Source organism: Pteronotus mesoamericanus, unplaced genomic scaffold, assembly GCF_021234165.1.
Source record: "Pteronotus mesoamericanus isolate MK-2021 breed Mesoamerican mustached bat unplaced genomic scaffold, CSHL_Meso_final contig_33, whole genome shotgun sequence".
Taxonomy (NCBI): Eukaryota; Metazoa; Chordata; class Mammalia; order Chiroptera; family Mormoopidae; genus Pteronotus; species Pteronotus mesoamericanus.
Genome location: NW_026555135.1, coordinates 5,975,577 through 5,997,016, shown reverse-complemented (window position 1 = coordinate 5,997,016; position 21,440 = coordinate 5,975,577). Strand labels below are relative to the sequence as shown.

Here is a 21,440-nt window from a genome sequence, read left to right as displayed (position 1 = left end):
CTTTCTGGGCCCGTTTTCTTTTATCAGTAAAATGGGTACAATAGTATCTACCTTGTAGAGGTGTCACAAGGGCTAAATGTGATGATGGATGTAAAAGCTCCTTTTATATAAAAGACCACCAGCTGACAAAATGCAATACCTGCAAGACAGGGTGGTATGGCAGACAAGACACGGGCTTGGAGTCAGACCTAGATGTTCTGTTTACTACCTGTAGCTCTAGGGTAAGTCACTTGGCTTCTCCATGCCTCAAGTTATTCATTTGTAAAAGGGGGCTCCTGTAGCCCTGCCTGGGTGGCCCAGTTGATTGGAGCATTGTCTTGTGCACAAAAGGTTGCAAGTTCAATCCCCAGTCAGGGCACATACCTAGCTTGCAGGTTCTATCCCCAGTCAGGGTGCATACAGGAGGCAACAGATTGATATTTCTCTCACACTGATGTCTCCCTCTCTCCCCCCCACCCTCTCTCTCTCTCTCTAAATACAATAAACATATCCCTGGGTGAGGATTTCTTTTTAAAAGAGAGCTTCTGCATTGTAAGCTCCACAGAAGCAGTATTATGGGCTGAAATGTGCCCCAACCATGCACACACACACACACACACACACACACACAGAGATTTTCAAGCCCTAATCCCAAGTACCTCAGAACGTGATCTTCTTTGGAGAGAGGATCATGGCAAACATAAGTTCATACTGGAGTGGAGCCGTGTCCTTATAGGAAAATAGCCCTGTAAAGACAGACGCATGTAGAGGAGGCCCTGCGACAGTTGGAATGCAGAGTTTGGAGTTAAGCAGCCGCAAGCCAAGGAGCACCAAAGGTTGCCAGCCAACCACTAGAGCTTAGGAAGAGGCAAGGAATGATTTCTCTACAGGTTTCAGAGGGAGCAAAGCCCTGTCAGCACCTTGATTTTGGACTTCTAGCTTCTAAAACTGTAAGACAGTAAATGTCTACTCTTAAGATACTCCATTTAGAGTACGTGGTTACAGCAGCCCTAGGAAACTAAGCAAACACAGACAGGAACATGACTGTGTTTCTGCCTTTCAGTGCATCCCCAGCACCTAGCAGAGAGGCTGGCACATGGTGGCCCCTCAATTATTTGTTGAGTGAGTGAATAATCCGTGCTCTGAAGGTCACGTGGAAAAGCATGTGTAAAGTGATTAGCATAGTGCTTGATACACAGCAGATACTTGGTAAATGTTTATTCCTTTCCCTCTCTTATCATCTCAAAGGCTTCTTTCTCTAGAGAATGTAGTTTGGGGTGAAAACAAGCCTGTTTTTCTTCTAATTTTTGCCTAATACCTCATAAATGGCCTCTGGCTTTGGGTACCTCCCTCTGGAGAAATTCAGTCTCAGGGAGACCCCGCCATGGAGAGTAGCAGATTTGAGCAGCCATTTCTGCACTTCTACCCTGTCCCTCTGGACATCGTTGATTTGTTAAGATTGTTTTCCTTGATTTTTCAAAATTTCCTGGAGTGAGAGTAGAGGAATTTCTGGAAAGCTCAGCCATTACTACCCTTGTGCTCATCCCCAAAAAAGTTTTAAAAAGCGTAATATAAATCTAATGAAAGCAGAGGCTTTGGCACAGTGAGCAAGTTCAGGGAAAACTGCCTAGAATCAGGACATTTATGGGGGGAAATGTCAAGAAAATGCCTCTTGTTATGTGCTTACATTCACACCACAAGGCTTTGTTATTAAAAAAGAAAGAAAGAAAGAAAAAGAAAGAAAATAACTTTTGTTGAACCGTGGTCCGGTAGCTCAGTTGGTTAGCTAGAGCATCATCCCAATACACCGAGGTTACAGGCTCAGTGTCCCATTAGGGCACAATCAAGAATCAACCAATGATGCATAAATAAGTGGAACAACAAAAATCAATGTTCCTCTCTTGCTTTCTTTCTCTCTCTCCCCCTCCCTCCCTGTCCCTCTAGCTTTCTCTCTCCCCCTTCCTATCTCTCTAAAATCAATGCATTTTTTAAGTGTTTTAAAAGACAAAAACCTTTGTTGTAATATAACACATCCAGAAAACTGCAGAAATGATAAATCTACAGCTTTGGCTTTATTTCATTTTTTTCTTCTGGTTAATTTTTTTCCCAGTTTATTGAGTACACTAATCCTTGTTCCCCCTTTAAGACTCTATGAAGGATGGAGTAAGTTTCTAAAAAGAACCCCAGCTGTAGGCCCAGGTGGTCTGGGCTGGAATCCTAGCTCCACAATCACTAGCTCTGTGGCTTTGAGCAAGTTGTTTAACTTTTTGAATATTATTGTCCCCCTCCCGTGGTTGATGGGAGATCAGGGCCATAAACCCTCTAATGTCCAAAGGCACATTCTTTTATTTAGATTCCAAAAGAGCAAGGCCCAGCCTTGCAGCCACCAGAGGGTGACCTTGAGTAGACTCGTTCTGTGCCTCAAATTCTGCATCTGTCAGTTGGAGAGATCATAATGTCCCTGCAGGAGAATGAAGCAGATTGAGATGATGTATATAAAAGACCTTCTGCAAGTGGACACATGGTAGTGACCCAATTCATATCAGTTCTCTTGCCTCTTCCTTCTGTACTTAATCCTGCATTAGCCCTGCAGTATGTAAGTAGAAATGGGATTTGACAATCAGGTTGTGCTCATCCTTTGTCCGGGTGCCCGGAATTTTACAGCTGCCTAAATGGAGTGGGAGGAGGGAAATATATACATATATATGCATACACACACACACACACCCAGGAAATAAGTGACTTTGAAAACAGCTCTTTGGAAGCACTTTCTCAATCAAATCTCAGTGCAAAGCTCGAACCTCCCTGTTGAACAGAGTGCTCTGTGACCACAGATTGTTGAAGGCCTGCCATAAACTTCAGCGCCTCCCTGGTCACGTTGCCAGCAGATTTTGACAGGCAGAGATAATCCCGCTTGCATTGTACCTTCCTCTCCCCTGTATCTCATGGAAAGTGGCCTCTCTGTCCACTGCGGCCTTCCGAATCATCCTAACAGTTTCTGCAGAGGAATGTTCAAGCTTAACACAAAATTTGATGCAGATTCATTTCTGTACTCACTCAGTCATTTTGAATGCGACGGCCACACAGTACACCTGCTCACTCAATGGTGTCGACCACCCCCCCAACCAGTACAGTGAAGCCATCACTGTTCACACATGTACATTCCAGTCCCTTCTCCTTAGCTGCCAGGTTTCATGGGCATCATGCAAACCATTCTCATTATATTAACAGTGGCTGAACTTTTTCCAGACAACTTCATATTATATGATTCCATTTATATTCAATGTTCAGCTTGATTAGAACCTCTGGTGGCCCAAATGGATGATCTTAAACCCCTTTGGAGGCAACTGCTGGCAAAGGTTAGAAGAACCTGTTGAGAACCTGAGGTTGCCCCTGACAGTTGGAGATCCATGAGTCTCTCATTTCCCCTGCCCTCTTCCCCCAGCACCTCCCTCACCACCCATCCCCTCCCACATCCCTGCCTCTCTCACATTATGTAATGCGTTTCTATCTCCTTCACCCAGCCAGCTGGGCTCTCCTTAGAGGTAGTTCTGTGTGTCCAGTACCCAGGCAGGGCCTTGCACAGAGAGTCTGCTATCAGTGATGCTTGCAGAACAATGTCTAGGACAGGGTAGTGACAAAAATAAATAATTGATGAAAGGATCAATGCTTGCCGTTCAGTAATAAAAAAAGACAGATAACTCGGTTTTAAAATGAGGATCCAAAATAGACATTTCTCAAAGAAGATATACAAATGGCCAATAAGCCCATGAGAAGATGCTCAACACTATTAGCCATCAGGCAGTGCTGACCAAAACCACAGCGAGGTACCAGTTTGTATCCACATGAATGGCTATAATCAAAAGTCAGATAATGAAAAGTGTTTGCAAGGATGTGCAGAAATGAAAACTACTGGTGGGGATAAAAAATGGTGCAGCCACTGGAAAACAATCTGGCAGTTCCTCAAAAGGTTGAACAGAGTCACCATCTGGTCCAACAGATCCACTCCTAGGTGTATATACCAAAGAGAAATGAAAACATTCATCTACACAAAACATTTACACAAAAGCTTGTAGCGCTTTATTCAGAATAGGCAAAAAATAAAAACAACCCAAATTTCCATCAACTGATGAATGGATAAATAAAATGTGGTATATCCATATGATGCAATGTTAATTGGCAATAAAATGAAATGAAGTCTTGACCCACATTACAACATGGATGAATCTTGAAAACATTATATGAAATAAAAGAAACTAGTTGCAAAAGGTTTGTCCAGAAAGTATCCATCCATGTCATGTGAAAAATAGAGACATTTACTGAAGAACATACAAGATACAAGAAACATTTTAAATAGGGCAATGACGACTCAGTCCCCTTCAAAGTAGGCACCTTGAGACCTCTCACAGTCCTCCCAATCACCATCAACTGCCCTGGCATATTTTCCTGAATCTCATCGATGGTCTGAAATCTCTTCCCTTTCAAAGGTGATTTTAGTTTTGGGAAAAGTCAGAAGTCACAGTGTACCAAATCTGGGCTGTAGCGGGGCTGAGTCACCTGGGTGATTTGATGTTTGCCTTAAAAACTCTGCATGAGATGTGATGCACGAGCAGGCACATTGCCATAATGAAGCTGCCAATCATCAGTTGTCCATAACTGCGGCCTTCCAAATCATCCTAACAGTTTCTGTGGAGGAATGTTCAAGCTTAACACAAAATTTGATGCAGATTCATTTCTGTACTCAGTCATTTTGAATGCGACGGCCACACAGTACACATGCTCACTCAATGATGTCGACCACCGCCCAAACCAGTACAGTGAAGCCATCACTGTTCACAAATACTTATTCCAGTCCACTCTCCTTGGCTGCCAGGTTACATAGGCATCATGCAAACCACTCTCATTATATTAACAATGGCTGAACTTTTCCCAGACAACTTCAGATTATATGATTCCATTTATATTCAATGTTCAAAATAAGCACATCCGTAGAGACAGGAAGTAGATGCGTGGTTGTCCAGGACTACAGGAGGTTAGCATGGAATGGGGAGTGACTCCTAATGAGTGTGGGGTTTATGTGGTGGGCTGATAAAAAATATCTAAAGTCAATTGTGGTGATGGTTGTACTCCTCTGAGAATACAGGGATGGGCAAGAGCAGGATTACAGTTGTGAGTACACAAAACAGTTTATTCTTTTATTATTATTTATTAATTATTATTGTCCATACAAACAACTGGAAACCTACTTCTGCCCCCCTATATACTAAAAATCATTGAATGGTATGCTTTAAATGGGTGACTGGTATGTGAATTATAACTTGTGTAGTGTGTGAATTATCTCTTAATAAAGCTGTTTTTACAAAAATATCAATGAATGTCCTCATTTAATATCCCTGTGTCAAACAGCAGACTGGCTGGTAGGTCATTCCTGTTTAAAGAGACCAAGGTGCTCTCTTCTCTGTCTTGAGGTGGAAGGGGCTCCAGGACCTGTGCCTTCCTGGGCAGGCGGGTAAAAGCAGAGCTCCTTTCTCTGTGGATGCTTAACAAAAACAAGAGTGGCCCTGAGAAACGTGTGAGGAGGAGAGCGGGAGATCAGATGGGCTGAGCCTGAGAAATTTACAGCGTCCCGTTTTCCAGAGAGCGTTTTCCCAGCATAAGTCACAGAGACAGATGGCCCCGACCTGCTCCCGAAAATAAGCACTGTTGAGGAGAGAAGAGTTGGCTTAGTGGGAGCTGCCCAGCCTGAGAAGGAAGACCCACAAGATTTAATAGGCTGGAAAAGAGGCAAATTGGGATCCAGGAGGCTTCAGTGCTGCCAAGCTCATCCCACTGGGGAGCCAAAGCAGACACGGCTGCCATTGCCGCCTTTCTGTGTGTGTGTGTTTTCTTGTCCTTAAAATAACTTTTATTTTCATTTCATCTTATTATCATATTCTTGAAAAGATTAGAACATTTAGAAAAATATAAATAAAAAATAAAATTCCTAATTTGGTTCTAAGGCAACATGTATTAACATTTTTATACAGTTTGTGCACTCACACACCTTTAAACAGCATCAGAATTACTTTTCTACAGCTTTGCCTCATGCTTTTTTTATATCCTATTTTCCATGTCCCTAAACATTCTTTACAAGCATGACTTTTAATGTCTGCATATTAACACTTTACTGATGTGCCTTAATTTACATAATTAGGTATTTTTAACATAAGGATCTTTTTCCTTTTTAACATTTAATTTTTTTTACTTTTTACTATTGCAAATGAGGTTGTAATAAATATCCTTATAAGTAAATCTTTTGTGAAGTCATAATTATGTTATTGGGTAAATTCCTAGAAGTTAAATTGTTTGGTTAAAAGGCTTCCACATTTTAAAAATCAGTTCATACCAAATTATACTAACAATATCAGTGCATAAAATCTTGTTTGTATTTAAAACTAACATCTATATTCATACTTACTAGATGCCAGATATTTTCACATTTATTATTTCATTTCCTCCTGAAGTTTTAAAAAATAATTTTGAAAGTATAAAAAGAGCCCTGGCTGGTGTGGCTCAGTGGGTTGAGTGCCAGCCTGCAAACTGGAAGGTTACAGATTCGATTCCCAGTCAGGGCACATGACTGGGTTGCAGGCCAGGTTCCGCAGCTGGGGGCATGCGAGAGACAACCCATTGATGTATCACTCGCACATTGATATTTATCTCGCTCTCGTTCTCTCTCTAAGAAGTAAATAAATAAAATATTTTTTTAAAAAAAGACAGTATAAAAATAACTATGTGCTCCTTGTAGAAAAATTTGAAGCCATAAAAATCATACTTAAAAAAATAAGAAGTTGCCCATATCAATGATAACCATCGTTAAAGATTTTTTCAGCTGATCTTTTCTCCTATACATTTATACATATTCTATAAATGTTTTATGAGCATTTACTATGCTGAAGGAGTCTGACTTTCCATTGTAACTGAAATCATTTTTAAACTGTATTTTTTTTATAATCTCCTTTATTCCTCCAAAGAGCCCCCTGAGATGTGGACTACGGTAACTCCTATCTTATAGAAAGTTGGACCACAAAAGAACCTCAGTGTTGTAGTGTAACTGCCTGATGGGGCATTTGAGGCATAGAGAGGTCAGAGGACTTGCCCATAACCCCACAGCATATTGCTGACTTGCACTCAGATCTCCTGACCCCTCATCTATTGCAGCAGACTACAGCCTCTGACGTGGAGCTGAATCTATACTGCCCCCAAATGGGGTGGCCCTATAATTAGTTGTCCAAATGAGGACATTTTTAGAATAAAAGTAGGGCACTATTACAAAGTAATGCAGGATAACAGATGTAAACTGGGGCTGTCACTGATAACCCAGAATGTCCGGTCCCTCTAGCTCTCTAGTTACAGGTTTCTAGCACTTTAAAATGCTTCGCATCAGTGGATTTCAATTCATTTCAGATAACGGGAGGAATCCGTTCTGCCACCCTTTTCTGAGCTGAGGGCACAGGGAGGAGCAGAGCAGCCTGTGGTTCCGGCTGGGCAGGCGAGGTTGTTTAAGCAGTCGAGGTGCGCATCGCTCTCTGGAGTCCAGAGCACCACTGCAGGGGAGCTCCTGGTCTTCCGGCATCGGCAGACCTTCATTCTAGGAGGAGTTCCCCATTTTCCTCAATGCCCCATGCTCTGTTCTGGACTAAGATTTTACTAGTTCAATTAAGTCCTCATTAAGAGGAAATAGGTATGAAGTTGATGCATGAAAAGAGGAGGAATGTGTCTGGTTTTAAGTGGAGGGACTAGAGTATTTCCAGAAAGGAGACTGAGGAGATGAAACGCAGCTGGCCTTCACAGGAAGGCTGAACCCATCCGCCCAGGGTTCCATCGAGATGAGGAACCTGTGTGGGTCTAAGGGTTTTGTTTCATTCCCTGCTGGGCTCCCCATCCCCCTCCCATCCACCGCACCCCCATACAGCCTCCCCCCCCTCCGCCCCATCCCCCTGGTGTCTTTTATTGATTAATTGCTGTGTACTGGGCATTATGTAAAACATTTTACATACTGGTTTCTAAAATGCAGGGCTGCCAGGTGAAAGGTTATTAGGAGTCTCTTGCAATAAATATCCAGGGAACTGGCTGGGAAGAAAGTGCTCTCCCTACAGCACACAGCAGGAGTTCTGATTTTACAGATAGGGACTCATGCTTCCCACCTGTGTAAGCAGGCCAGGCTTTTCAGTACTGTAGCCTACGTGGGGTTTAATATAGATCAGTAAGATTCTGTTTGGGCGTTTAGATGGATTTCTCAGACTGCAGAGAAAAGTGTTTTTTAAAAAGTGCATTTCATTAATGGGCTTTCATTCTTTGATACAGTAATAAACTTGTTCATCAGCTAGCCCTTCACAATTTAGTCCTGTGGCATATCCCAAAGACGTACCCAGAATCCAGAATGCTGGAAGGTTCATCCTTGAGAACCAGCGTGCCCTCATCATAAGCTGCATTTCAGATGCTAAGGAAAGCTACCATGGAATCACACGAAGGCCGAGCTCAGGACTCCCTAGCTACACGTTCTTTTCATCTAGCACAACTGCCTCCCTAACACTTTCCTTCTTTTTATGACCTCAACAAATAATACACATTAATAAACGTGTCACCAGGCTTGTAAATCTGTAATTGTCTAGTCCCCAAACCACCCCCTTCTTGCTATGAAAGACCTACAGCTGGAGGGAGGGCAGAGGGAATCTGTGTTGTTTGAGCTCTTCCAATGAGACTGCCGAGGTTCATACGAGCATCACATGATCAGTCCATGAGCAACTCTTTGCAGTGGGTATTAGCACTCCATTTTTCAAAGGAAAAAACTGGTAAGTGACTTACCCAAGGTCATCCGTATACCCAATGTGAAACTGAGCTTTGAGCCCTGGTTTATGTGATAAGAGGTCTGTGGTGGCCTTTCCTCTTCAGATGTGTTTGAGTGGATGGAAAGGAGTCTCCCTTTTTCTACTCCAAACCAGGGCTGATCAATTTAGTTTACATCACTTGGTGGAAACAGCATTGCAGTTATAGGTTCTTCTCCAGATCTTGTGACAGATTCCTTGACTTTTCTAAGCCTCCAATTTTTTGACCCTGAAAATGGGGGTGAATTTCCCTCATCATAGGTTTTCTGTGAGGAAAAGATCTTGTAAACCACCTGGCCAAGTTCCTGGCCTCCAAGAGGAGCTCTGCAAATGTTTCTGACCCCGCTCTGCCCCAACCATATGAGTGTCTGCACTTGTCACTTTGTTGCTTTCTTTCTCCATCCTTGTCTACTTGGAGCTGGGCTCACAGGGAACACCTAAGAGACTTGGATGGCTCCCCTCACCCTTCACTGGCCCCCTACTTGTTGGGGTGAGATGTTCATTTCATGTAGGGAGATTCACTTCAATCATCTTGTCTCTTTTTTACCATGACCAATGGAAAATTCACTAATACCAGGCACCCTTCAGCTGATGACCAGGACACATGGGAAGGCAGCCCTAAATTCCAATTTCGTCATCTCATGGCATTGGCACCCTTGTTTACCTAAATGAACATGCGTCTGGGCCGCACCCAGAAGGCAAGCATCCTGGCTGAGCTAAGCCAATTAGAAAGGAGATCTGGGTGGCTGAGCAGATGCCTCAAATTTAAAAAGCAGACCCCTCTAAAGCACGGGTTCCTGCCTTTAAAATATTTCTACAACTCGCCCTCACCCAGCAGCTCAGTCGGTTAAAGTGTCATCCTGGTAGGCAAAGATCGAGGGTCCAATCCCTGGTCAGAGGCACATACAAGAAGCAACCAGTGAGTGCATCAATAAGTGGAACAACAAATCAATCAATCAATCAATCTCTCTCTCTCCACCCTTCCTCCCTCTTTCCATCCCTCCCTCCCTCTCTCTAAAAAATAAAAAGTAAACAAGTAAAAATTTCCACAACTCCCCAGGTAAGGTCTGATTTCTTTCTCCTTGTGTTCAAACCCTATATCTACTGTTCAGAGACTCATTTCTCACTCTTCCCTTTACATAGACCTTTTGTTCCATAACCCTAGCACTCTCCTTCCTTCCCACCTCCCTTTCTTCATTTAACCAATATTAACCAATGCTTTCAGTGTACCAGACACTGTGCTAGGCCCTGGGGAAGAGGGTAGTGGGCAAGCCGGGCAGGCTAGTGGGTGGATACAGACAAATAAACACTGCAGTATAGCAAGTGTTGCAACAGGGAAAGTACAGGGACCTGTGGGAGCACCAGAAAGGCATCAGGGAATCCTTCCTGGGGGAGGTGACCATGAGGTTAAGCCTGAAGAATGAGTGGGATCTAGTGAGACACACAGGGTGGTAATAATGAAGTAAAGGGAAGATGAAAGGAAATGCTCAGGGAGAAGGAAGAGCATGTGCAAAACCTCGGGCAAAATTTTGTAGCTGTGCTCCGAGGGGTGTCATTCAGAGGATTCAATGTGCCCTAGAGTTGTGCAACTCAGCAAACGTGGGCAAAAGAGAAAGCAGGGAATTTCTGGAAATAAGAGCAGGCTGGCATATCTCAGTAGGTTTGGTGGGAAGTTACTGGTAACTAATACATGATACTTGAGAAATAAGGGATGGGCGGGGGGTGCCAGAGACCAGGTAAAAGATGACAGGATGAGAGAACTTGAAGCCAGGTGCGTGGGTGCTCATCCTTCTGTGATGGATGCTTATGCCTCCATCTCTTCCCATTGGAATCCTCTATGGCTCCAGAAAGCCTTTCCATTTCCTCCTGCTGAAATGAGCCCTTGCCTTCCATCCTCTATTGCACTGGGCCATCTTCTGTTCTGAAAGGTCCCACCACTGCCCTGCTCAGAGCTCCAAGGGACCCTCTCCCTCCGCTCCCACCAGATCCTTTGGGGCTGAGCCTCTCTCACTGTGTGTGTCACTCTCACCTTCTCGCTAGATCAGTGGATGCTTAGGAAATGTTTGCGGAATGAAACAGTGTTTCCCATACTTTTGCAATCATGCGCTGCACTTATAAAAAAGAAAAGATGAAGAAAACCAGTGCCCTCGCTTTATATACATATATTTACGCATCGTGATATCTAACCTTTATTAGGTGTTTATTGGCTGTCACACTATTCTCAACATGTTACCTGTTTTAACTCCTTTAATCTTCAGTGCAACGCTGTGAAGTAGATGTTCTTTTATTTTTTTTATCTCCATTGTATAGATGAGGAAATTGAAACACAAGGGTGAAGTAATTTGCCTAAGTTCACGTGTACTGAGCTAGCAAGTAGTGTAATTAAAAATCAAATATTGCCCTGGCTGGGTGGTTCAGTTGGTTGGAGTGTCATCTCATACACTAAAGTTTGGGGTTTGATTCCTGGTCAGGGCACATACCTAGGTTGCGGGTTCAATCCTCAGTCGGGACACATGAGGGAGACAACCAATCAATCTTCCTTCCTTCCTTCCTTCCTTCCTTCCTTCCTTCCTTCCTTCCTTCCTTCCTTCCCTTCTTTCTTTCTTTTTTTTCTCTGTCTCACTCCTCCCTTTCCTCTGTCTCTAAATTTCAATAAACATATCCTCAGGTGAAGATTTTAAAAAACATCAAATGTCCACAGTTCCTAAGATTTAACACAGAAAAAAATAAAACTTTATAAATTAAAAAAGTCAAATGTAGTATCTCTTAATACCACTGTATTTTTCATATGACTCTGCACTGCTTTTGTAGATGCTGATGAATAAGAGGGAGGGAATTAACATGTTTCTAATAGCATTGTACTTCACAGAAACCTCCTGAGTTATTGGGTACTTACTAAAGGGCCGGGCACCTGGTAGGTGCTTTGTGTGTTGGGTTAGGTATAGTCAGAGCAATCCTGTAGAACCGCAATGATTTGGAAACACTAGTTTGGATGATTTTGAGGTGACTGGGTGGAAGGGAGAAGAAACAGGCAGGAGGCCTGGGAGGGCATTGTGCTATTCTCAGCCCAGGGTCTCTGAAGTCTGTAATGGAACAATTTACTTAGTTCTGGAACTATTTATTTCGGTAAAGTTTGACAGATTTACTCAGGAAGAGGCTGTAACAAATACCCTGAAACAACATATCATATTTCTTAACTTTTGTCTAAAATTGTAACAACTCAATGTGGTGTGGTACTGGTTATCTCAAGCTCATCAGAACCTCTGATTGGAGATTATAAAATGTCTTTGGTTAATAAAAGATGAGGAAATTAAAGTCTATTTACTTAATAAATGCAGCCTGGTCGACAAAATCTTTCCAAAACTGGGACCAATCATGAATGGGTTTCTCCATGGGGTGGTTTCGTTCAATTTAATCAACATTTGGTGAGTACTGACCCAGGGCTCTTGCTTCCTCATGCATACCGTGGGCTCAGATTTAGTATCTGTAGTCCTCACAACATCTGTACAAAGGGGGAAGGGTAGCCAGCTTACAAATGAGGAACTGGAAGTCATTTTCCCAGAATCATAGAGCTAATAGGAGGCTGGGTCATGATATGCACACCCCAATTCTGTTGCTCTCCACAGCCCACTCCAAGAAGGTACTGTGCCCCCAGAACGTGCCATATATACTGTTAACATGTGAAACAGCTACAGATAACTACAAACACAACAGGGCAAACATGATGTCAGAACTGAAGACAAGGGGACAGAGAAGAATGATTACCCCTAGAGTGACATGCCAGGGAAGGGTCTCTCAAGGAGAAGTGGAAACACTGGTTTGGGGGATCTTAAGGTGACTCACAGCTCAGATTTTTAGGTAAAGAAACTAAAACAGAGGGGGAAGCCACACAGGGGTTGGACCATGGTCACTGATCCGTGCTGCCTCGATCGGTCGCTCTCACTGAACTTCTAATATGAGCCAGCCGAACGGTATACACAGCAACTCTATAAAATGCTGCATGTGGTTGTCGTAAGAGTCACGGAGCCTGCGAAATCCTGCAGGATTTGGTGACTATGAGTGGGCTTCTCTTGGTGGAAAGACTACAAAAAAAAATTTTTTTTTTTAATTTTTAGCATTTTTTAAAAATTTCAACCATCAACAGGTCTCTGCGCCACCTCCCCCTTTGAGAGCCCCTTCAAATCTTAGGATCACATGTCCGGGCTGCAATATGTTTCCTAATATTCGATCTTTTTCTAAAACTGGATGGATCTGACTATGTTTTAAAATTTCTATCAGTCAAGGTGAGAGAAAAGAAGCAGCCCTTGCTGTTGTGTGGGTGCAATGTCTTGTACTGTAAACTTTTATATGTCTGTGCTTATGATGTTCCCTCGCGTGTAGATGATGTACTGCACACATCTGAAGGCCAGCCTCTGAGAGGACTGTAAATTGTCCCATCTTGAAAGTCTCGTCCCAGGCTTCCACCATCTCCTTCTGAAGAGTTGGGAGTGTGCTCACAGAACTTAAAGAAAGCTAGGACTTTAGAATCATAGACTCCTGACATGTTAGAAACTTGGCGTTGCACTTACTGACTGAGTGCATCATGGAACGCTCTGAATATTAGTGTCCTAAAGTCATAGAATTGTTTCATCGGAGACTATCAGAATTTAAGGATCCTAATACGTTAGACCCCTGGATTTCACCTATTCAGCAAATGTTTAGTGCCTAGTATGTGCCAGGTACTATGCTAGATTCTGGGGATAGAGAAGTGAAGAAGACCGCTAAAGTCATTGCTTTCAAGGAGTTTGCAGAGAGTGCCAGGATTTAAGAATCTCAAAATGTTAGATTCTTAGAAAAGTAAAACATTAGAATGTTGAAATCCTAGAATTTCAGTGGTGGAGGGAGGCCCTGGATCACTCTCTCCAGTTCCTTCTACCTTTTATGAGGCCCAGAACCTGTCCCAGGCTTGTCCGATTACAATCTCGCTAGTAAGAACATCATTTCAGTTTCCTGACATTACAGAATGGCCAGTTCGCAGGGACTCTGCGATCACCCAGTGCGGCTGCTCATTTACCAGTGAGGCCACCGAGGTTGGGCGCGAGGTTCAGCGTGAGGTTCAGGGCAGCTGTTTGATAGGTAACAAGGCGCGCCAGGACTAGACCCCAGGTTCTCGGGCCTCTCTTAGAGAACAGGCAAAGCAGGAAGGGCTCCCCTGTGTTTTCGAGGGTGCCCTCTCTCCAAACCTTGCAGACTTCTCTGCACCGAGGCCCCTCCTCTTCAGAAGGAGTTTGCACTAACTTTCTTTCTCAGCGGCATCAGCCCCGCCCCTGGCCATGTTGTGCAGTAGATCGACCACTGTTGCGAGCCCCCCAACCCCCCCGTTGATGAGTGTTTTATTTTGCCCCCTCCCCATCCCCGCGTGCCTCAAAACCAATTTTCATTATTTTTTTCTGTCTGTGTTTGTCTTTGTGGTTCGCAGGTGCTCCCTTGCATTGTTCATCCGCTTCATCAACCCCTATTGAGCAGTCCCCCTCCCCGCCCCCCTCCCCTCCGGCCAATGAGAGCCAGAGGCGGTTGCTAGGCAACGGTGTGGCCCAGCCAACCCCGGACTCAGACTCTGAGGAAGAGTTTGTCCCTAATTCATTCTTAGTTAAAAGTGGCTCCGCCAGCCTGGGGGTCGCAGCGAACGGTAAGTCCCTCTTTCTTCCAAACTTTTGTGTTCTTCCCCCCTTTGGTTGGTGATGCTGATTAATGTGCCTGCTCGAGCCGCTTGCAGGGGTGGAAGGGCCTGGTGCATGGGGCTCTCGGGGTTGTTGGGGGCCTGGCGCGGCTCCGCAGCTCGGGCAGCCCGGCTCTTGCCTGGCTGGGGTGCGCGCGGGTTGGGGAGCTGCTGTCCCCAACCGCATTACAGATGTGGACAGAGCTGCATGGACAGAGATGCACAGACAGACACAAGGAGACAGAAACATCAGGTGGAGACGGAGGCAGGAAAGATACAGACAAAGATGGACATAGAAAAAGAAGGAGGTTAAAACTCAAATAGCACCAGTTGACTGCCTACTATGTGCCTGGGACTGTGCCAGCCCTGCCATTTGTTGCTTCGTTGGATCCTCCTCACAGCCCTGCCTAACAAGCTGGTATTGTAGTGTCCCAGTTAACCGTGAGAAAGATGAGGGGAAGGGTACTACTTGGATTCAAGGCTGGCTTTGAAAGTTTTGGGGTTCCACACTGCACAGAGACAGAGGGCCCTGAAGTGCCAAGCCGCTGCAGGGCTGAATGCTGGCTGCAGAGAGAGCCACTGGGCTTAAGCATCCATGTGCCCGTAATAAGCGCTCTTCTTCTGAGCCCTGCTAGGACTCTCTGAAGGAGAATCAGTAAGAGGGCTGGGAGGAAGGTGGGGACCTCCAGGCTGATCGGGTGCTGTGCGACCTGGGGCCAGGCGCTTGCCCACTCTGTCCAGCAGGGGCCAGTCAGCTTCTTTATAAGTATGCCCTGCAGGGGATTCAGGCCTCCAAGAGGGGACATACACAGCCTCTGTTCCCTTTGAAAGTTAGAGTGCTCTTTGGCCTTGATGGTTCTCTTCTGGCAGGATATCAGGCCCTGCGTTCTCTTTGCCCAAAAGCCCACCTATCCTCCAGGACCTTTTCCCTGTGCTCCCTGAAGGTGTTGCCCTTTTGGTGGTTGGGTGTCATGTCTCCTTTGAACCTTTTAGCTGCTCATGTTTCAAGTTATGCACAGAAACAGGAACCCTGGGCTGGGAGGGAGGAAACTGTGGTTCAGTCCCAGCTCTGTGGTTCACTGGCAATTTCCTCCGCAAATCGCCGTCCCTCTCTAGGTCTCAGTTTCCTCAGTTGCCAATGATGGAGGAATCTCTAAGGTACTCTGATTTGATGAGTGTCACGTGGTGCTGACTGAGGTGTCCCTGCCTGTAGCCTTCTTAAGCTTATATGGGGGTGGGGGATAGAGAGAGAGAGAGAGAAATAGATAAAGATTCATTCTTCATTTCTGAGTAAGTAAGCCTTGCAGGTAAAAGAGAAGGAAGGAGATTAAAATCTGTTATCTCCCACTTTGCTGATTAACTGAACAAGAGCAATCACTTTGTTGTAAGTCCTGCAGCAAATTAATGACACTATTGCATTACTAATGTGCAGGGAAGATAGGAGGACTTCGGCTTACAGCTTTCTGCTTAGTTATGCCCCTCTGTGCCCCTGCTCCCCAGAGGACCTGGAGACTCTTTGGATTTCTTCCCTGGGGCCTTGCTCCGAATGTGCCACTGCGGTTGGCAATGCATGTGTTCCCTGCCTGAAGGGAGAGCCTGTGTCCTTAGTGCTCTGCTGCTCTGGGGTTGGGGGGTCATGAGACGCCCGTGAGTCTCACCCCACACCTGGACCCTGCCTGCTACCTTCCTGTCCCTGAACGCAAACCGAGGGGTCTCCTATAGGCTGAAGAACCCACTGGGACTGGCATGTACCCAGTGTAGCAAGTGAAGATGAGTGGGCCTTGCTACATAGCGGGTCCAGCAAATGTTTTAGGTTAATTTTTTTCCCATGAAAAATAATGGGAAATTATTTTAATGGGATCGTCTTTATTGTTTTTATCAATTATAAAAGTAACAGTGCTGGTTAACATTCAAACAACACAGAAAGTTAAAAAGTGAAATTCTCTGTAATCTTTCCTTTCAGAAATAACCACTTTTAACAGTTTGGTGCATGGCCCTATAGATGATTTTTATGTAGTGTTAACTGAATGAATGAATTAATGAATGAATGAGCGAGCCGCACAAACTATGGGAGAACCACAATGTGGAAGAAAGCAAAGGCCATGGAGGCAAACTTTCTGGAGTTGGGTCCCAGATATGCGACCCTGGGTAAAGTACCTAACTTTTCAGAACACCAGTTGCTCCGTAAGTGGAGCAGGGAAACTTATCAAGGTTGCTGTGGAGTTTAAAAATGCTCAAGGTGGTGAACTTCCTTATCTCCCTTCCCTATATTCACACCCCCACCCTCTCCCATTAATTTAAGGCCTTAGAAGAGGCCATCCTAAATGGATCGATTGCTCTAGAGGCCTGCTTCTCCTGAGACCTCCTGCAGAATGCACTTTCAATGACAAAGGCGGCCCCTCTGGCTCCTAAAAGGTGAAAATGATGGGTTTCCTGTGGAGGGAGCTGACTCAGCGCCCTGCCCTGCGCACGAACAGGGCTGGCCCCCTGGGAACCAGTCTTCTGGGAGCTGCGGCTGTGCTCTCCAGCGGCTCCAGAGAGGCCTTCTGCCAACAGCTGTGTCAACTCCAGCCCAAGGCTGCGATTCCAGGTCTGCGATGCCTCAGAACCACCCTGCTAAAATCCCCCTGGAAAGTGCAAGGAGAACACGCGGGGCATTACAGAACTGCTCATTGTCCCTGCGGAAAAGAAAACAGGGGAAGTAGGTCTTTCTGTCATCAGAACTCTAATCCACCCCCAAGGATAACCATCTAGAAATCACTGATATATATAAAGAAAGATTTCACTAAAATACCAACTAGTCACAGTTGAAAAGCTAAGGAAGTGGTTAGGATTAAGTAGGTATTTGTCCCTACCCCATAGAAACTTTACAGAATAAATATTAAACCTTCCATGAATTGTTCTAATCTAAATTCTAAAGCGAAAGGACTTTAAAAACGTGAGGGTTAATATTGAAGAGGGTCAGGGAATAAATAGCTCAGAAAAAGCTATCAGTTTCTCAAAGCCTAGGTGAGGAAGGGGTGGCTGGGAGAATCTATGTGTAATCAGCACCTTCTGTGTGTGTCTTTTCTTTATTTACATTACCTTGTTTGAGCTCCCATTCATCTGCATTAATCAGTGGGCCCATGACTTGCTCGTATCTCCATCGCTCTTAAGGGGTATGGCAGAGATGCAAACCCAAGCCTACTTGATTCCAGAACCCCTATGTTCTTTTTATTTACTTTTCTTTTTTGATTTGTTTTGTTCTGTTTCCAGTACCAGATCTTGTTATTTCTCTTTAGTAGGAGGCTGGAGAAGATAAGAGAAATTTCAAAAATGAGAAATGTTAAAAAAGCTAATTTTAAAAGAGTTCCAAGTAGTTGGATTCCTGTTACTCACTCCACAAGCCTTTAGGAAGCACTTATGTCAGAGGTGTTTTAGTTCATTGAATCTCATTAAATTTCTTGTTTACTTTGTGGCATAGCCATTTTTAGTCTCATTAAAATAATAGAGGCCCAGAGAGGTTAAGTAACTTCCCCTAAATCACACTCTGTCTAAGTGATAGATCTGGAATTGAACCCCAGATCTGTCTGATACCATGGAGTGGAATACTTACATTGTGTTTTTGTGAGTACTGTAGGATTTTCAAATCAGACCAGGTGACTTGGACACTAAATTTTGATGCTGCTTCATGAGAGAGCTTTTTTCTCTCCCAGCACTGGGCCTTCCTGCTTCTGCTACTGATTTCTCAAGCTGGTCACACTGCTCAGCATCACCGTTCTTTGGCAGTTTCATTGACTTTCTCAGGTCTTAAGCTGCTGGGCTTATTGTTTTGACTTCCAATCCAATGGAGGAATGTTTATTTTTCTTTCTAAATGGGAAACACTGCTATGCATGCAAGCTGCTTCCAAAAAGTGTGCTCTTAAAACAAAACTACAAATTCAACTTAATTTAGAACCAATCCAGATTCAGTCTGCGAGGGTCCTTTTAAGTCAGTCTGTGAAATCTGAAGGCAAAATTGTGCCTTTTTCCTACTGCTGAGGTCCAGTGAGATTTTTGTCTCCTTTCACTGGAAATTTCATGGAGCCTGTTTCCATTGTTGCATGCCAGCTGCAGGTATGGGGTCTGTGTGTACCCTGAGTTCCAGAGTAAAGGGACCCAACTGGTGTGTGTGAAGTTTTCAGGCAACGCTATCAACTCTTGCATCAACAGACTCCTGTTAGTCAATAAATTCTTATACCAGCCACATAGGGAAGCACCTAACTCCTAGTTTAAAAAAAAATAAATCGATTTCTTCCTTTATTCATTCATTCATGATGACATTTGAAATATTTTCAATGTTTTCACCACAAATGAGGGGTAAAGGACATTCTAAGCAAAGAGACTCTATAGAATAGATATCTAATTTATGGGGCCAAAATCCCTTCAGAGAAACTCTTGGAGTCAGAAGCTTTTCAAAATTCAGAAACATTGTGATGTAAGAAGGGACATAGTATACATATACTGTATTCTTCCTAAAATCCCGAGAGTGCTGGGATGATCCATGGTAATCAAACATTAATATTTCTGCAGTGAAACGTATGATCATTCTAAGACTGAGCCTCATTTCAGTGAGGTCGGGTTTTCCCAGCAAAAGAGTTTTGATAAAACATTGTCTTAGATTTTTAGGACAGTGGCTAATGAATGGTGATCCTGAATTGTGCTTTTTAAAAATAGGGAATATTGGGCCTCAGAACAGTTTATGACTTGCCCATGGTTGTAGAGACAACTAGATAACTTGATAACTAAAAGGCATAATACAGGTGCAAGTTGCTAACTGGGAAGCTGTATAGAAGTGCCTGTTGTTTATCCATTGAGACTGTTTGGAAAGGCCAGGTGTTCTCTGCTATAGATGTGGGACCTCGCCAGCAAGCTGGCTGGCTCATAGGCCTGGGAATTCAGGAGAGTAAAGGCCAAGTACTTCATTCTCCAAAGTCTAGAACTCAGCAACTCTGAGTTCTGAGGGAACCTTTCAGGCGCTAGGGTGTATGGACCCGTTTTTTTGATACCCTGCTGCCTTCTATACAGACTCCCCTAATAGTCTAGAGACCCAATTATTCCTATGTCTGGTTTCCTCATTCCACTCCAAGTTCCTTGAGGTAGGTTTTGTCCACAGCTCTATTTTCAGTGCTCAGCACCTGTTGGTGCTAAAATCGAAATTGAAAAAAATATTGGTTTTTTTCTCGTCTTCCTTCCCACCAGCCCCTTCCCACACAACCACACCCCTGGGAACAGTGCAATGAGCCACACACATGTTGTAACTGCAGAGACTCACAGAGATGAAGCAGTTTGCCCAAGTGCAGAGTCAAGATTCACAGCCTGGCCCCAGACTCCAGTCGCTTTCTATCTTACCAGGTACCGCCCCCAACTAGAAAAGCCCTCACCTGTGGCCTCCCACCAGGGACAGGAGATTACGCCCCCATAATTGGGGGCAGTGGGGACAACCACACTGGGTTCACCTCTGTTTCTGTACAGTTTACACAGCCCTTTTTGATACATTACCTCAGGCAAACTCTGGTAACTCTAATTTAATTGCCACATTGGCTTTATAGGAGGTAAAGCTTCTTCCTGACCTTACAAAATAAACAGGTCACATTCTGAATTAATGTAATCGAATGGCCTGGGAGAAACAGGGCCTTCTAATTAGTCACTCACGTGACACGATTGCAGACTCGTTGCAACTCCTTTTCCACTAATTTCCCCAAATACCATTGCATTAAAAGATACAAAAATAACATTTTTGGTGTATGCCGTGATTGGATCTAGGAATTCCGAGACCACCCCCTAAGGAAGGCACATTAGCCGTGTGTCCGGGCTTTTTCCATCAGGAAACTCAGCCTGGTTTGTGTCCTGATGAAATGTCAGTGACCTGCTCCATGGTGCCCTGGTAGACACCTGACTACATCTTAAAGCATCTCCTGACACTTCAGGGTCCAGACTGCTGAAGGGGTGCCTGGAAGGATGCCAAGGAGAGCTTGGGAGGTTAGTTAGTATAACTAATGTTTGCGTAGCCCTCGCATCCCCAGAGCGCATTCACATCCATCATATCTTTGGATCCACAGCACAGCGCCACGGGGATGGCCAAATGTGGAGCTCTGTGCGCACCGCTGCGTGCTGGAGGAGACAGGCAGAGTGAGAGAGGGACACAGCTCGGCCCGGAGCTGCCCCTTTAGCCACACAGGCCAGAGCCAAGTCAGTCTGACCGGTGAGGCCCACTGCCCTCCATTGTCAGCTCACTGTTCCTGTTGTTAACGTCACCGGGAGAAGCCCCACCTTCATCCCACCTGAGTTATCCTGGAAACCTGCTTGTGAAAAGGCACGTGCCCAGAGCAGCAGGCCTGGCTTCTGGGCCCAGCTCTGCCTCTCTCTGACCTGCAGCGTGGCCTTGCAAGTCGTGTCCTTTGGTTCCCCAGCTTCCTTGTCTGCACAATGAGAGCACGGAAGGAGACCCCATTTCCCGAGGCTCACCTATTTCTCTGTGTGTCACTGTCAGTCTGTGCTGCAGCAGTGTGCCCACCTACATGGCTATTTACTTTACTTCCTTTGAAACTGCCTCCTTTTTCGAGCTTTTTTTTTTTTCCCTAAATGAATTTATTTATTTTCCGAGGAAATTGTATATTACTGCTGTAATTCACTGGCTGTAAACAGAAGGTAGCTGTGAAAATAAATACAGTGAAAGCAGGCTATCACATTTTGGAGGGAGAATGCCTATTCAAGGACACTGAGCAGAGATTTGCTTCTCTTTGTTAAATAGGGACATTGGCAAGTGGTAGGTGTAAAAAACACTATCACCAAACTGAGACTCCTCCACATCATCAAAGCTTAAGAGGATTGAAAGAAAATGGAAGCTGTCCTGCATGTGCCAGTGTGATTTAAGG

The 21,440-nt window shown here is 44.5% G+C and overlaps 1 protein-coding gene across 3 annotated transcripts in view; it reads left to right on the top strand.

Annotated features, from left to right (window-relative positions):
- Positions 1–21,440, top strand: part of TENM4 (teneurin transmembrane protein 4) — a 375,996-nt gene that overhangs the window by 81,736 nt on the left and 272,820 nt on the right. For 2 of the 3 annotated variants that reach the window (XM_054576339.1, XM_054576338.1), the window contains exon 3: positions 14,305–14,514. The exons of the other annotated variant lie outside the window; for it this stretch is intronic. In XM_054576339.1, the coding sequence (XP_054432314.1) occupies positions 14,305–14,514 (210 nt within the window). The remainder of the gene's footprint in view (positions 1–14,304; positions 14,515–21,440) is intronic. 3 annotated transcript variants of the gene reach the window in all.